Here is a 15,315-nt window from a genome sequence, read left to right on the forward strand (position 1 = left end):
CAGTTTTTTTTGTTTTGTTTTGTTTTTGTTTTTTGTTTTTTTTTTAAATATATTTTATTGATTTTTTACAGAGAGGAAGGGAGAGAGAGAGATAGAGTTAGAAACATCGATGAGAGAGAAACATCGACCAGCCGCCTCCTGCACATCTCCTACTGGGGATGTGCCCGCAACCCAGGTACATGCCCTTGACCGGAATCGAACCTGGGACCTTTCAGTCCGCAGGCCGACGCTCTATCCACTGAGCCAAACCGGTTTCGGCAAGAATACCAGTTTTACACAAGCTTTTTAAGACAATAAAGATGGACAGAACACTTTCCCACCCATTTTATGAGGCCAGCATTACCTTGATATAAAAACCAGACAACAGTACAAGAAAAGTATAGACAAATATCACTTATATATATAGATACAAAAAATCTTAATAAACTCTTAGCAAATTGAATCCAGCAAAATATATAAAAAGGATAATACATTATGACCAAATTGGCTTTGTCCCAGGAATACAGGTTGATCTAAAAATTGAACATCAGGCCCTGACTGGTTTGGCTCAGTGGATAGAGCATTGGCCTGGGACTGAAGGGTCTCGGGTTCGATTCTGGTCAAGGGCATGTACCTTGGTTGCGGGTACATCCCCAGTAGGGGGTATGCAGGAGGCAGCTGATCGATGTTTCTCTCTCATTGATGTTTCTAACTCTCTATCCCTCTCCCTTCCTCTCTGTAAAAAAATCAATAAAAATATATTTTTAAAAAATTGAACATCAGTATAATTCACTGTATTAATAGAATGATCACCTATAGAAATATAAAAAAATCATTTGACAGAATTCAATACCCATCCCCTCCCCTCTAAAAAATCAGAAAACTATGAAAAGAAGGTGTAGAAGTTTCTTATTGCTAGTTCTGTGAAACTCATTTCAGATTTATGACCTCCATAACTGTAAGCTAATAAATTTGTGTTGCTTAAAGCCACTAAATTGCTGAACTAAGATCACTGAGTCAGCAGGCCTGTGTTTCTTCTCCAGGCTCTAGAGCAGTGGTTCTCAACCTTCCTAATGCCGCGACCCTTTAATACAGTTCCTCATGTTGTGGTGACCCCCAACCGTAAAATTATTTTCGTTGCTACTTCATAACTGTAATTTTGCTACTGTTATGAATCGTAATGTAAATATTTGATATGCAGGATGTATTTTCATTGTTACAAATTGAACATAGCCCTGACCAGTTTGGCTCAGTGGATAGAGCGTCGGCCTGCGGACTCAAGGGTCCTAAGTTCGATTCCGGTCAAGGGCATGTACCTTGGTTGCGGGCACATCCCCAGTGGGGAATGTGCAGGAGGCAGCTGATCGATGTTTCTCTCTCATCGATGTTTCTAACTCTCTATCCCTCTCCTTTCCTCTCTGTAAAAAATCAATAAAATATATTAAAAAAAAAACAAAACAAATTGAACATAATTAAAGCATAGTGATTAATCACAAAAACAATATGTAATTATATATGTGTTTTCCTACGGTCTTAGGTGACCCCTGTGAAAGGGTCATTTGACCCCCAAAGGGGTCGCGACCCACAGGTTGGCGACCCACAGGTTGAAAACCGCTGCTCTAGAGGAAGATTTCTTTGCCTTCCAGTTTCTAGAAGCCACCTGCATTCTTTATATCCTGGCCCCTTTCTCCATCTTCAAAGCCAGCAGTCTTCCAATCTCTCTCAACTTCTGACCCTCCTGCCTGCCCCTTGTAAAGACCCTGGTGCTTTCATTGGGTTTATCTGAATAACCCATGATAGTTTCCCCATCTTGAAATCCTTAGCTTAATTACATATACAAACTTCCTTTTGCAGTGCTAGGTAACATATTCACAAGTTCAGGGATTAGGAACTAGACTTCTTTGGGGGCTTTTATTCTGCTCAACTGGACATAGAGCATCTGAAAATTCTATAAGAATTCTAAAAGAATTCTAAAAGAAGAATTCTAGAAGAATTCTAGAGAATATGAAGGAAGATTTATTTGATATGAACCCCAAGAAGAAATTTATTTGCTGAAATGGACTCCCCCTGGTCAATCAAGGGCTCATCTATATCCTATCTAATAAAAGAGAAACATGGTACCTCCGCTACCGTTCCCATTGGCTAATCAGGGTGATATGCAAATTAACTGCCAGCCAAGATGGCGGCTGGCAGCCAGGCAGCTTGAAGTGAACAGGAGGCTTGCTTGCTTCAGTGACGGAGGAAGCCAACATTCCCCGCCTGCCGCTGCCGGCCTCTGAGCTTGCAGTTTGAAACATTGTTACAAATATAGAAGCTAAACAAAACCCCAGAAACCTGCTTTCAGCCAGCTGGGATCTCAGAGCTGGAGTTGAAACAGTGTTTCGATTATAGAACCCAAACAAACCAGATACCTGCTTTCAGCAGCCAAGGCCTCAGAGCTGGAGCCAAGCCTCAGAGCTAAAGCTGGCCCAGAATAAGAAAAAAAAAAAAGGAGCGGTTGGGAGCTTCAGTCACCCACCAGCCTGAAAACAGCCCTCAGCCCCTCACCCAGGCTGGCCAGGCACCCAAGCAAGACCCCCACCCTGATCCAGGACACCCTTCAGGGCAAACCAGCCGGCCCCCACCCATGCACCAGGCCTCTATCCTATATAGTAAAAGGGTAATATGCCTCCCAGCACCGGGATCAGCATGACAGGGGGCAGCGCCCAAAGCCCCTGATCGCCCTACAGCTCTGTGTGTGACAGGGGGCGGGGCCACAACCTCCCTATCCATCCTGCTCTGTTCGTGACAGGGGAAGGCGCCCCAACCCCCTGATCAGCCCTGCTCTGTGCCTGATAGGGGTGAGCTCCCCAACCCCCTGATTGCCCTGCTCTGTGTGTGACAGGGTGCAGTGCCCCGACCCCCTGATCGGCCCTGCTCTGTGTGTGACAGGGTGCGGCGCCCAACCCGCCCCCCCACGGGCCCTGCTCTGTGTGTGACGGGGTAGAGCCATAACCTCCCCATCGGCCCTGCCCTGAGTGTGACAGGGTGTGGCGCCCCAACCCCCTGATCCGTCCTGCTCTTTGTGTGACAGGGGGCGGTGCCCCAACTCCCCTATCGGCCCTGCTCTGTTCATGACAGGGGGGAGCTCCCCAACCCCCTGATCAACCCTGCTCTGTGCGTGACAGGGGGTGGCGCTGCAATCTCCCCATCGACCCTGCCTTGAGTGTGACAGGGGGCGGCGCCCCAACCCCCCAATCGGCCCTACCCTGAGCGTGACTGAAGGTGGCATCGCAGCCTCCCGATCTGCCCTGCTCTATGCATGACAGGGGGCGGCGCCCCAACTCCCCAATCAGCCCTGCTCTGAGCCTGACCAGGGGCTGCACCTAGGGATTGGGCCTGCCCTCTGCCACCCGGGAGCAGGCCTAAGCCAGCAGGTAGTTATCTCCCGAGGGGTCCCAGATTGCGAGAGGGCACAGGCCAGGCTGAGGGACCCCTCCTCCCCCCCGAGTGCACAAATTTTTGTGCACTGGCCTCTAGTATATATAAAAGCCTAAGTGAGGAGAGAAACCAAGATGGCAGCATAGGTAAACACTGGAAACTGCTGCCTCACACAACCACTTCAAAAATACAACTGAAAGACAAAACGAACATCATCCAGAACCACAGGAAGGCTGGCTGAGTGGAAATTCTACAACTAGAAGGAAAGAGAAAAGCACACTGAGACTCAGAGGAGGTGTGGAAGTAAAGTGCAGAGGTACGGAGGCGCACGTGGAAAGGTCTGGCAACTGAGGACACAGTTGTCTTTTTCAATCAGGAGGGAGTCTCAAGCTCCCGGCTGCTCTGAACTCCAGTTCTGGGCGAGTCTCTGGGGACCCAGACTCATACAGGGAGAAACTGGACTGTCTGGCATCGGTTGGAACTCGAGGGCGGCTTTCTCTCAGAGGTGCTTGCAGAGATTACTGGGACACTGAGATGCGGGGCCCCTTAGGGGAGGGCTGAGGATCAGCCATAGCTGCTTGCTCCGCCCTGTTGATTCCCTGAGACCCCGCCCCACCCAAGCTGTGCCCAGAGGCTTTTGCATATGAAAGGCCTGGCCCTTTGCAATCTAAAATTACCTAACAAACTGCAGCTGAGTCAGAGAGACCCAGAACTTCCAAAAGAAGGCCCAAGGCCCCACAGCAGCTTGCATTGCTTCACAGCTGGGCCTCATCTGGGCATCTCCAAACCCCAAACAAAGAAGAGGAATCTGAAGATCTCTCCATAGATCCTGCTGGGTAGCCTCAGGCAGAGGCTAAATTAGCACCTCCTTAGAGATCCAAGAGCCAGTGTACCCAGTGGTCAGAGTGGGACCATCCAGATTACAACTCCTCAGATCCATAAGGGACACACTCAGGGGGCAGACTCAGTGAGCACCAAAGCCCTACTGAAGCAAGTTTTGCCCCAGAAGGGTGTCTCCAGCACAGAAGTTCTCCCACTGCAGACACAGCTGATTCTCACAGCCAATTGGCCTGAAGGTCAATTCCTCCCAGTGATACCTACAACAATCAAGGCTTAACTACAACAAGACTGTGCACAAAGCCCACAAAGGGGTGCACCAAGAGTGTCCACCTCAGGTAATTGGGGAGGCTGAGCCACTGGGCCCTATAGGACACCTAGCACAGAAAGCCACTCTATCAACACAGGGAAGCAGCCAAAATGCGGAGACAAAGAAACAGGTCACAAATGACAGAGATGGAGGAAAGCAAACTACTGGATATAGAGTTCAAAACCACACTCATAAGGTTGTTCAAGAATTTTCTAGAAACTGCCGATAAATTTAGTGAGACCCTCAAGAAATCTAGTGAGACCCTCGAGGTTATGAAAAAGGACCAACTAGAAATTAAGCATACACTGACTGAAATAAAGAATATTATACAGAGTTCCAACAGCAGACTAGAGGATCGCAAGAATCAAGTCAAAGATTTGAAATTCAAAGCAGCAAAAAACACCCAACCGGAAAAACAAAAAGAAAAAAGAATCCAAAAATATGAAGATAGTGTAAGGAGCCTCGGGGACAAGTTCAAGCGTACCAACATCCAAATTATGGGGGTGCCAGAAGAGAGAGAGCAAGATATTGAAAACCTATTTGAAGAAATAATGACAGAAAACTTCCCCTACCTGGTGAAAGAAATAGACTTACAAGTCTAGGAAGCGCAGAGAACCCCAAACAAAAGGAATCCAAAGAGGACCACACCAAGACACATCATAATTAAAATGCCAAGAGCAAAAGACAAAGAGAGAATCTTAAAAGCATCAAGAGAAAAAAAGTCAATCACCTACAAGGGAATACCCATACGACTGTCAGCTGATTTCTCAACAGAAACTATGCAGGCCAGAAGGGAGTGGCAAGAAATATTCAAAGTGATGAATACCAAGGACCTACAACCAAGATTACTTTATCCAGCAAAGCTATCATTCAGAATTGAAGGTCAGATAAAGAGCTTCACAGATAAGAAAAAGCTAAAGGAGTTCATCACCACCAAACCAGTATTATATGAAATGCTGAAAGGTATCCTTTAAGAAGAGGAAGAAGAAGAAAAAGGTAAAGATAAAAATTATGAACAACAAATACACATCTATCAACAAGTGAATCTAAAAATCAAGTGAATAAATAATCTGATGAACAGAATAAACTGGTGAATATAATAGAATCAGGGGCATAGAAAGGGAGTGGACTGACTATTCTCGGGGGTGGGGGGAAGGGGTGTGGGGGTGCAGGAAGAGACTGGACAAAAATCGTACACCTATGGATGAGGACAGTGGGGGGGGGGTAAGGGCAGAGGGTGGGGTGAGAACCGGGTGGAGGGGAGCTATGGGGGGAAAAAAGAGGAACAACTGTAATAATCTGAACAATAAAGATTTAATTTTTTAAAAAGATACAAAAAAATAAATAAAATAAAATAATAAAACTCTCAAAAGAAAATTTAAAAAAAATGCCTAAGTGACCATTAAGACTGGATGATTGGATGACCGGCTGGTAGCTATGACACGCACTGACCACCAGGGGGCAGACACTCAACCTCCTGCAGTCCCTCCCACAGCCAGCCAACTTCCCAAGACAGCCCCCATCACTGGCCAGGCTGAGGGACCCCATCCGTGCACAAATTCATGCTCGGGGCCTCTAGTATTTTATAAATAAGAGCCTAAGGACCATTTGCCTGCAGGGGCTCTTCACTTACTCTGTAAACTGGGAAGAACCTCAGACTGAACTCTCAGGTTCCCACACTATGCCTGCTTATTTACGCACGCAGTAAACCACTGCAGAGAACCCCTGGTTTGGTCTTTCAACCAATGGACTGAAACCTGCCCTGTCCAATCAGAATTGCACAATTAGCCCTAGCTGGTTTGGCTCAGTGGATAGAGTGTCAGCCAAACTGAAGGATCCTGGGTTTGATTCTGATCAAGGGCATCTACCTTGATTGTAGGCTTGATCCCTGGCTGTGGTCTGGGAGTGCGTGCAGAGGCAACCAATCTCTCACATCGATGTTTTTCTCTCTGTCTCTACCTCTCCCTTTCACTCTCTCTAAAAAATCAATGGGAAAATATCCTAGGGTGAGGATTAACAATAAATAAACACACAAACAAATAAAAAGAACTACACAATTATATCTTCCTTTGCATCTATACCAACCAATAAGAACTGTCCTATACTGATTATTCAACAATCAAAACACACAGTACTAACCAATCAGAACTGCATAATTCAGACCATTCAGAACTATATGAATCTGGAAACCTAATTTGCATAAAATTAGACCAATTGGGAACTTTCTCTATAAAAGGTGGCCTCCCTTTGTCTGGGTATAGTGCACTTTCAGTTTCCACTGGAGCCTGCATTTCTCTGGTTTGCAAACTGTTTCAACTGAATAAAGTCTCTTCTTTCCTGCACTTTTCTGGATATTTTTTATGACATTGGGAATATAGCAAAAATGTTCTCATCACTTCATTCATACTAGAGGTCCTACTCAGTAATATAAGGCAAGAAAAAGAAATAAAAGACATATGGATTGGAAAATAAATTGTATTTATAGACACGGTGATCATATATATAGAAAATCATAAGGAATCTACAAAAAAAGCTACTAGAACTAATAAGTGAATTTAGCAAGGATACAGGATATAAAGAGAAGTGTGGAGTAGGATCCCTGCTTCCTTTTCTTTGTTCTCTACATGAATCTAAAAGCTCTTTCACCTCTGTATTTTTAAGAATAGTCTCTTCTGGAGCTATTCTGTGACCCTGAAAAAACCCTGTTTTGGAAAAGGCTAAATATCTGAAAATAGGTTCCAGAGGCCAACCAACCCACATAAACTAAACGACCAAGTCCCTACATCCTCTGCATGGTTCTTCAGCAGCTCCACTCTGACCACTATCACCACAGTTACTAGAACCAGAAAGGTATAATAAGCTCTGTCAAACTCATGTGAGGCTTTCAACACCACTGTGGGGACAGGTCACCTACCAAGGTCATCTGTAAGTGGCCTATGTGCCTGTTACCCACTGTTCCTTTCCACTCATGTTTCAGCCAGTCCCAAATGCCTACTGCTCTCTCCCAGTCCCAGGACATCTCCTTTTTAACTCAGACTCCTGGGTTTAAATTGCACACACTTTACAGCACATTATTTGATCTCTCAGCTCTGTTTCTTCATCTGTAAAGAGTGATGATAATTGTCCCAGTCTGACCAGATCACCACGAGGATGCAGGTGATGAAGCAGGTAAAGCATTTAGCATGTCTGGCAAGAAGCAAGCACCCAATAACGCGTATAGGCCGCTGGCCCTTTGCTTACACTGTTCCTTCTATATGTACCACTTTTCCACCTGAGTAACCCCATCCTTCCCTTTACAACTCAGCTCTGCTCAGACAACTCCTCCAGAAGGCCTCTGCCTAAGAGAAGCCCCAGCTCTAGGCCTGCCCAGGCACAAGTGCTTTGTGGCACCAAGCGTCCTGCTCTGCCATCTTCTGTCTCTCAACCCTACCCCTCACCTGCCACAAAACACATAACCAACTGTGAGCCTCCCAAGGGGTGGTCCGACCATCTTCCCATCTCAGAAAACAGCAGCATTATTTACCCATTACTAAGCTACTAACCCTGGAGTCATCCTTAACTGCTGCCATTCTCTCAACCTCACATCCAGCCCGACAGAAAACCCTAATGGCTACACTGAGAACACATCCAGAATCTGACCACTTCTCACCCAGATGGAGCCTGCCGTGGCTTCCCATTTCTACCTTACCCCCTGCCAAACCCTCTCTTCATAGCAGTTGAGGGATCAGGTCATGTCACTCCCCTACTCAGAACCCTCCCTGTCACACTTAAATCCAAAGTCCTCACCCTGGGAACGCTCCAGAAGGCTTAGCCAATGCCATACCCTGGCCTGCAGAGACCTCTGGGGTCAAGCACCATGTTCTCCCAGGTGTTCTGATGACAATGCCAGGAGTGGGGAAGGCGGGGGGTTCTCAGTGGTGAGAGGGGTCAGATTAGGAGCTGTGTGTGGGAGGTAGACCTAGCAGGATCCTCCTGAACTTCCTCTGCTGAGGTCTCTGAGAAGCTGATAGCCTTGAGGAGAATGCTGAACCTTGGACCCTCCACTGTCTGAGCCTGGGGGCAGGAACCATGAGTTAACAGCCCTGACTCCCAGGAGATGCCAACTGACAGAATGGACAGAGGTGAGCCCCTCAGAATGGACAGAGGTGAGCCCCTCAGGAAGCATGTCTTGCTAATCAATCACCTTTACAGTGTCCAACACAGAACAGACACATAGTAGGACAGCAGGAAGACAAGGGGGTGATACTGTTGGGCCTGGCCCTGACTTCTGGAACAGTCCTGTGACCTCCACAAAGTCTTCAGTGCTCCTTCACAGACCAAAGTTTTGGGCCTGACTTGGGCCCTGCCATGGCTTACCCCTGGCTTAGAACACAATCAAGTATGCCAGAGGGACTCTAGAGAAAGGAAGGGGGCTTTCTCCCTCCCCCTACAGACTGTGAGTAGGGTTCTTGGAAGCTCACAGGCCTTCCTCCTCTGTCCACACACAGGCTCAGAGCCCCTGCAGAATTGCCTTCCCAGAGGTACATCTAGACCTTGAGCCAAAGAAAAGCTGGTCCTGATATTACTCACTCGGTCAACAGTTAACTACCATTATATATGACAAGATGCAACATGTAAACATAAAATACACAGTCTCTTATTAAATCTGGGTTCCCTAGATTTTAAGTGTGTTTTCAAACTTAAAAGAACATAAGAAGCATGGGGGAGGGGGGGTTGTGAAGGGAGCAGATTTCTGACCTCGGAGCCCAATAGTCCGATTCAGTAGGTCTGAGGTGGGGCTCAAGGGTCTGCACTGTCAAGCAGCTCCCGATAGTTCCTGTTCACGCAAGTCTGAGAAGCACTGCTCTAGGATGTCACTCGGGCCCCAAAGCTGCAGTGTCAAACATTTTTTTTTACCACAAACCACAGTATGAAATTTTACACTATGATCCAGGACACAAACAAAAGTTTGATGAAGCAATATTTTCCCCAACCCCAGTGATACACTCTTAAGTTTTCTGCTGTATTTCATTTCACTCACTGGTCCAGATCCACTACATATCAGTGAATTACAGGGCCCTGGGTTTTGACCCTGGCTGCACATCAGAATCACCTGGGGGCAAAGCAATAAATAAAAAAGACATGTATCCATATGTTCATTGCAGCATTATTTACAATAGCCAAGATATTCACGCAACCTAAGTGCCCACGAATAGATGAGTGGATAAAGAAGTGGTGCATATATACAATGAAATAAGACTTGGCCATAAAAATTTAAAAAAGAATGAAATCTTGCCACTTGCAACAACCTGGATAGACCTAGAGGATATTGTGCTGAGAGAAATAAGTCAGATAAAGACAAATGCAATATGTGGAATCCAAAAAACAAGTAAACAAACAGCAGACCAGAAGGGGAAAAAAATCACCTGGAGAGCATTTACAGATTCCAGGGCCCAGGCCATACCCTTGACCAATTAAGTCAGAAACTCTGGGGGCGGGTGCAGGCATCAGCAGTTTATAAAGTTCCCCCAGATGATTTCAAAGTGCAACCAAGGTCCAGATCAGTGGTTTTTAAAGTGTGGTCCCCAGGCCAACAGCAGCAGCCTCATCACCTGCTGGAGAGGCGAAGCCTCAGGCCTTGCCCCAGACCGTCTGCATCAGCACTGGGTGTGGGGGCCAGTTTTTTGTTCTAATAAGCCCACCAGGTGACTCTGAGGCCCACACAATTTGAGACCCTCTGGTCAATAACAACGGAACTAAAATGATTTCTTGGCCTACAAGACTCATGGTTTCCAGTTTGACAAACTGTCCAAAAGGAAGCCCCAGATGAGGGATTACAAGGTAATACAAGGGAAACCTTTGCCTTTCTTGCAGAATTGGCAAGTCTCTTCCTTTTCTGATACTGAGAGCTGCATTCTGATCTACCCCCGTGGTGTTGGCTGTGGGGACGCTCCGAGTCCAATCTAACCTTAACCCCAGTAACCATGTGGATCCTTATCTGCTTTCTCCTGTCCTAGTATTTCTCAGATACTTCCCTTGTATATGTGCCTTGCAGGGGTCCTCAAACTTTTTAAACAGGGGGCCAGTTCACTGTCCCTCAGACCGTTGGAGGGCCGGACTATAGTTTTAAAAAAAACGATGAACAAATTCCTATGCACACTGCACATATCTTATTTTGAAGTAAAAAAACAAAACGGGAACAAATACAATATTTGTATTTGCATGTGGCCTGCGGGCCGTAGTTTGAGGACCCCTGGGGTAGAGTGACCATAAGGGCTGGTCAGTATGCTCTTGGTGTTGAACCAGGCCAGAGAAAGGGGGGGGGGGGGGCGGGTCAGGAGCTGAGCACAAAGCACTTCCTGTGGCTTTCAGTGCTCACTGGGGCCCTGGCTACAAGCCCCTGACCCAAGTCAACACCATCGCTGTGGTTTCCTGTTTGCAGCTGCTGCACTCGGACCCAGCCCCCATCCCAGCAACCTATAGGTGTGTGTGAGGGTGGAATACTCATGCTGCCTGGAGAATAGCCAGAGGGGCTGGGGAGAGGTCAAATCAGGGAGCTCCTGGAGAAAGGGGAGGAGAGGCAAGGATTCGCTAGAGGGGCTCCCCCAGGAGGGAGACTGAGTAAATAACAAAGAACCCTGACAGCCCATCATAGCTGTTTCAAATTAGGGCGAGGACTGGAGGCTGGTCCTCACTTGTGACTATCTCCTCCCTACACCACCACTGTGCTTGTAGTTCTACCATTATTGTCACATGTGGGCCTTTCCTGGGTGTCTAAAGTGAGGTAAACTCTGGCTGGGCTTGAATCCCAGCTCTGCACTTCTTAGCTGTGTCTCCCCAGGCAAATCGTTTCTCTTCTCTAAGCCTTAGTTTCCGCTCTGTAAAATGGGTACAACGGAAGAACAACCCCCACAGGATTGTTTGAGGGCACTGAAAGGGCCTAAACACAAACGTGGCTGCTGCCACTCCTTCAATGTCCCTCTCTGCCTCTGCCGTAAGGGACTCAGGTCAGCAGCTCAGAGGGAGGAAGGGGCATCAGAGATAGACTCCATCAACTTCATGTTTTGTTTGCAAAGGCCCTGTACTTGAGGTGGGAGAAGTCTCCTATGAATGTGCAATGTGACATGTCCCTATGCCTCCTTCGGCCTCTTTCCCCATCTGAACAGCAGAGAAAGGAAGGTCATGAGATGGCTTCCAATGGGGTTTTCTGGCTCTGACTGGCTGGTGCCCCAAAGCACGGAGACTTTGTCAACTTGTCAACATTTTGCTAAGAGATAGGATCATGTCTGGTGTCTTGGGGAGGGACAAATCATTGCTGGTCAGGGAAGGTTTTTGTTGGATTCCCTACTGAGGGCCATTTACATCCTGTTAGAAATGCAGGTTAGTTCTCAATTGCTAATGGGCTCTCACTGCAGCAACATGGCAGCCAGTTAGCCAGACTGCCTGACTCCAGCTCTTTGCACTTCACCTCTGACCCCCAAGTCAAGCCCCAGTAGGGCTTACCCACCTCTCCTGGTCTGGCTCTCCCGAATGAGGAAAGCCCCTCCAGGGTTTCCAGGCAGCAACAGCAATTCCTCAGCTTTCTCCCGGCTCAGGCCCTCATACAGCCACCTGGGGAAGAAGCAGACGGGGGTCAGCCTGGGGGTGGTGGCCCCCCAGCTTTGTCCTCCTGGTCCTGGCTCCAGGGCCTCTGAGGAAACCCTCATGGGGTCAGCCCCAGCCTTTTCTGCCTGGAGATCTCATTCCCAAGAGCCCAGGGAGCTGGGAGCAAGTTGGGAGGTCCTGGCCTCTCTTCTACCACTGCCCAGTCTCCTACCATCACTATGCTACTCACCTTTCCAAGAATTGTTCGTTGTATTTTGTTTTAAAATTTTAGTAAGTATTTTATTTGGGCATTTTAAAGATTAACTTTGTAGCCCAAGGTATGCAGGCGAACTTTTTTCATTATCACAGAAATATAACTCGCAACAAAGCTGTTTTGTGGACAGACAAGCTGGAACTCAAATGTTCAAGATGCCTAAAATTTTGGAAAATATCATGCAGCCCACTGGTCACCATATGTGCCTCTCAAAGCTCAGCCCTTCTACCACCCTGCTCCCCGACGCCTCTTTCCATGCTGGGATTTTGATTACTCTGAGCCCATATTTTTTTCCCTCTTTTCCCTTAATCCCTCACCTATATATCTATATGGACTTAACTGTAATGGGAAGTTCAGGGTGGTTCTTCAGGAATTTTCTGGCCCTAAGTCATCAGCCTCCTAAGTCATGCCCTGTGACCCCAGACAAAGCCGACAGAAGCTGATTCGATGGAAATGCTGTCTCTGTGTCATTTTGTGAAATTCCACAGTCAGAGCCAGAGTCAGAGTTGAGATGATTCCAAGTAAACAGATTAGAGAAGCTGTGTCTTACTTGGTGCCAGCAGCAAACTTAGACTCGTTTTATACTAAATAAAACAAGTCATTCTTGTTGACTTATAAAAATTGTCATGTCTTATGAAAACTGAGGATGTAAATGAAAGAGTGGCAAGGGGAGGGCACTTCTAGAGAGTCAGTGTCCCTTAGCTTAAACTTAGTGCCATGCTGTGGGTGTAAAACCTCCAACCAGTAGGCCCAGACATCAGAGCACACATGGCAAGGTGGGTTCCCCTAGCTGGCCGACAACTCTGAGAGCTGATCCCATGAGGTGTCCACACGTCCCAGGATCACTGTGTTACTCTCAGCAGAGCCGACACACCGTGAGCCCCAGAACAGGAAGGCCCTGCAGTGCTGCAGCCCTACTCTCTCTCAGAGCCGCAGAGGGGAGGTCACAGCTTGTACTTGCACAGGGACATGTTCCTGGCCCGGTGTTGTTCAGGCAGGTCCCACCGAAAGGCACTGCCCTTCCTCTCTCTCCAGGCACGGGATTGGCTCTGGAGTCCGTTCCTTTTGTCACTGGCTTTTGGCAGAGAGCTGGCAGTGCTCTGTGTCCCAGGTCTGGCCCTCCCTCAGAAGCCCTTGTTTTCTTGCCTCAGGACATTTATTCAGGCTGCTCCATCTCTTGCAAGTCCCCTTTAGCATTCTCTACTAGTACCACCACATTGCCTGCAAACCAGCTCCTCTGGGCTCCCAAGTCCTGCAGGCCTGTCTGCTCCTGAGGGCAGAGTCTGGGCCTGATTCTCCCCTGTCCCCAGCTTTGCTCAGCACAGGACTGGACATCAAGGACTACGCTTGTGGGAAGTGAAAGCAGGAAGGTCCCCTAAAGCAGGCCCTGGAGTGGAAACTCACCCATGGGAGATTTTGGCCACATGGATGCTAGGAACGCGGTACTCTCTGCCTGAGCCCTCTGACAGCACCGTCCACCAGTCTCCGTCTCTGCAGAGAGAAAGGAGGGAGACCCTCTCAGAAGGCCCTTGGAACTGCTCATTTGAGATTTATGAGGCCCTACCAGGCTGGATTCCACCTGAGTTTCCCAGTTTTCCTTGCACCAACTAACCCAGGTACCCCCTGGGCAGTAAATGGCATGATGCAGGACCCCTTGTATGGCCTGCCCACCCACTGCTTCTCCCTGTAGGTGTGTCATGCTGCCTGAAATCCCAACATCAGGGCCACATGGGAGCTTGGCACCAAAGGCCATGCTCTTTTCTCCTGGAGGGAGTGGCCCTTCCTCCCATCAGTGCATCTTCAGGTATCAAGGGGAGGGAGCAGATCACCCCACACAATGCCCTTGGAACGACTTACTCAGAGATGATGGTCAGTGGCTCCCCCAGTCTCAGTGACAGCTCTGCCTGCTCTCCCACCGGGAAACTGCCCAGGGCCACGGCTGTGGCCTTTCTCCTTTCTGGATGGAGGGACAGAGATGATCAGCCTCTTGGCCAGCCCGGTCTCCAGATGTGAGGTCTAGGAGTCTGGGATCCCACCATCAACCCTCACATAGGCACCCGGGCTGGTTCCTATGTGTCTTCTCAGACACACGTGGAGATCCCTGTGGTGACCCCAGATAGGAGCTCCTCTGACCCTGGTGTTTTCGTTCTCTGAACTGTCTGTAGCACAGGACCTGGACATCCCAGGTGCAAGGAAATTCCCAACACCTGAATAAACAATGCAAGCAAGTCTCGTGGAGGGCATCCTACCATAAGGGTCAAACCAGGTTTCTGGGAAGGGTCCCTCCCCCTCCTGGAAGCCCTGGCCATGCACCTCTAGGAACTGCTAAGCTGCATATGTTGTCTCCTCGATTGCCCCCCTCCACCTGGCTGACTCACCTGCATCCTTCACTCCCCGCATGAGATGTCCCTTCCTTAGGGAAGCCTTCCCTGACAAACCTCTAGCAGACACTCTTGGTCAGAGTCTCTTAAATCACATTGTTGCCAAAATCTAACACAACTATAACTGATCATTGGCTAAACACCCATCTCTGGGACCCTGTCTCTGAAGGCAGGGACTGTGGTCTTGTCTACTACTGTGAACCCTGGTTGTATGTGCACAAGGCCTGGCACAAAAGCCTTAGGCTTTGGATGGATGTAAGGCTGATGCACAGATAACTCATGGAACAGGTTGCCCAAAAGCCATGTTTCTGCTGTGACCAGAACTAGACCTACAGAGAGAGGCCTGTCCTTTTCCAGGAGACCCTGGTAGAGGAGGGAACACAGCCCTCAAAGGCAGGACACCTGCATGGGGGCTGGGAGATTCACACACACAACCCCCGCCCCACTGCCCCCCCACCGCCACCCTGGGCATGACTCAGAGCAGCCCTGGGGCTGCTGCTTATAGCTAGATTCAGAGGAAATGAGGTGGAGGTCTGTGTGGTTTCCAGGTC

The 15,315-nt window shown here is 48.3% G+C and overlaps 1 protein-coding gene across 4 annotated transcripts in view; it reads right to left on the reverse strand.

Annotated features, from left to right (window-relative positions):
- Positions 1-15,315, reverse strand: part of SLA2 (Src like adaptor 2) — a 28,724-nt gene that overhangs the window by 7,884 nt on the left and 5,525 nt on the right. For all 4 annotated transcript variants that reach the window (XM_070420261.1, XM_070420265.1, XM_070420262.1 and 1 more), the window contains 3 exons: positions 14,241-14,340; positions 13,788-13,874; positions 12,033-12,136 (listed from right to left, as the gene is read on the reverse strand). In XM_070420261.1, coding sequence (XP_070276362.1) covers positions 12,033-12,136; positions 13,788-13,874; positions 14,241-14,340 — 291 coding nt within the window. The remainder of the gene's footprint in view (positions 1-12,032; positions 12,137-13,787; positions 13,875-14,240; positions 14,341-15,315) is intronic.

This window comes from Myotis yumanensis, unplaced genomic scaffold, assembly GCF_028538775.1.
Source record: "Myotis yumanensis isolate MYYU_CA2020_CCGP unplaced genomic scaffold, mMyoYum1.0.hap1 SCAF_7, whole genome shotgun sequence".
NCBI lineage: Eukaryota > Metazoa > Chordata > Mammalia > Chiroptera > Vespertilionidae > Myotis > Myotis yumanensis.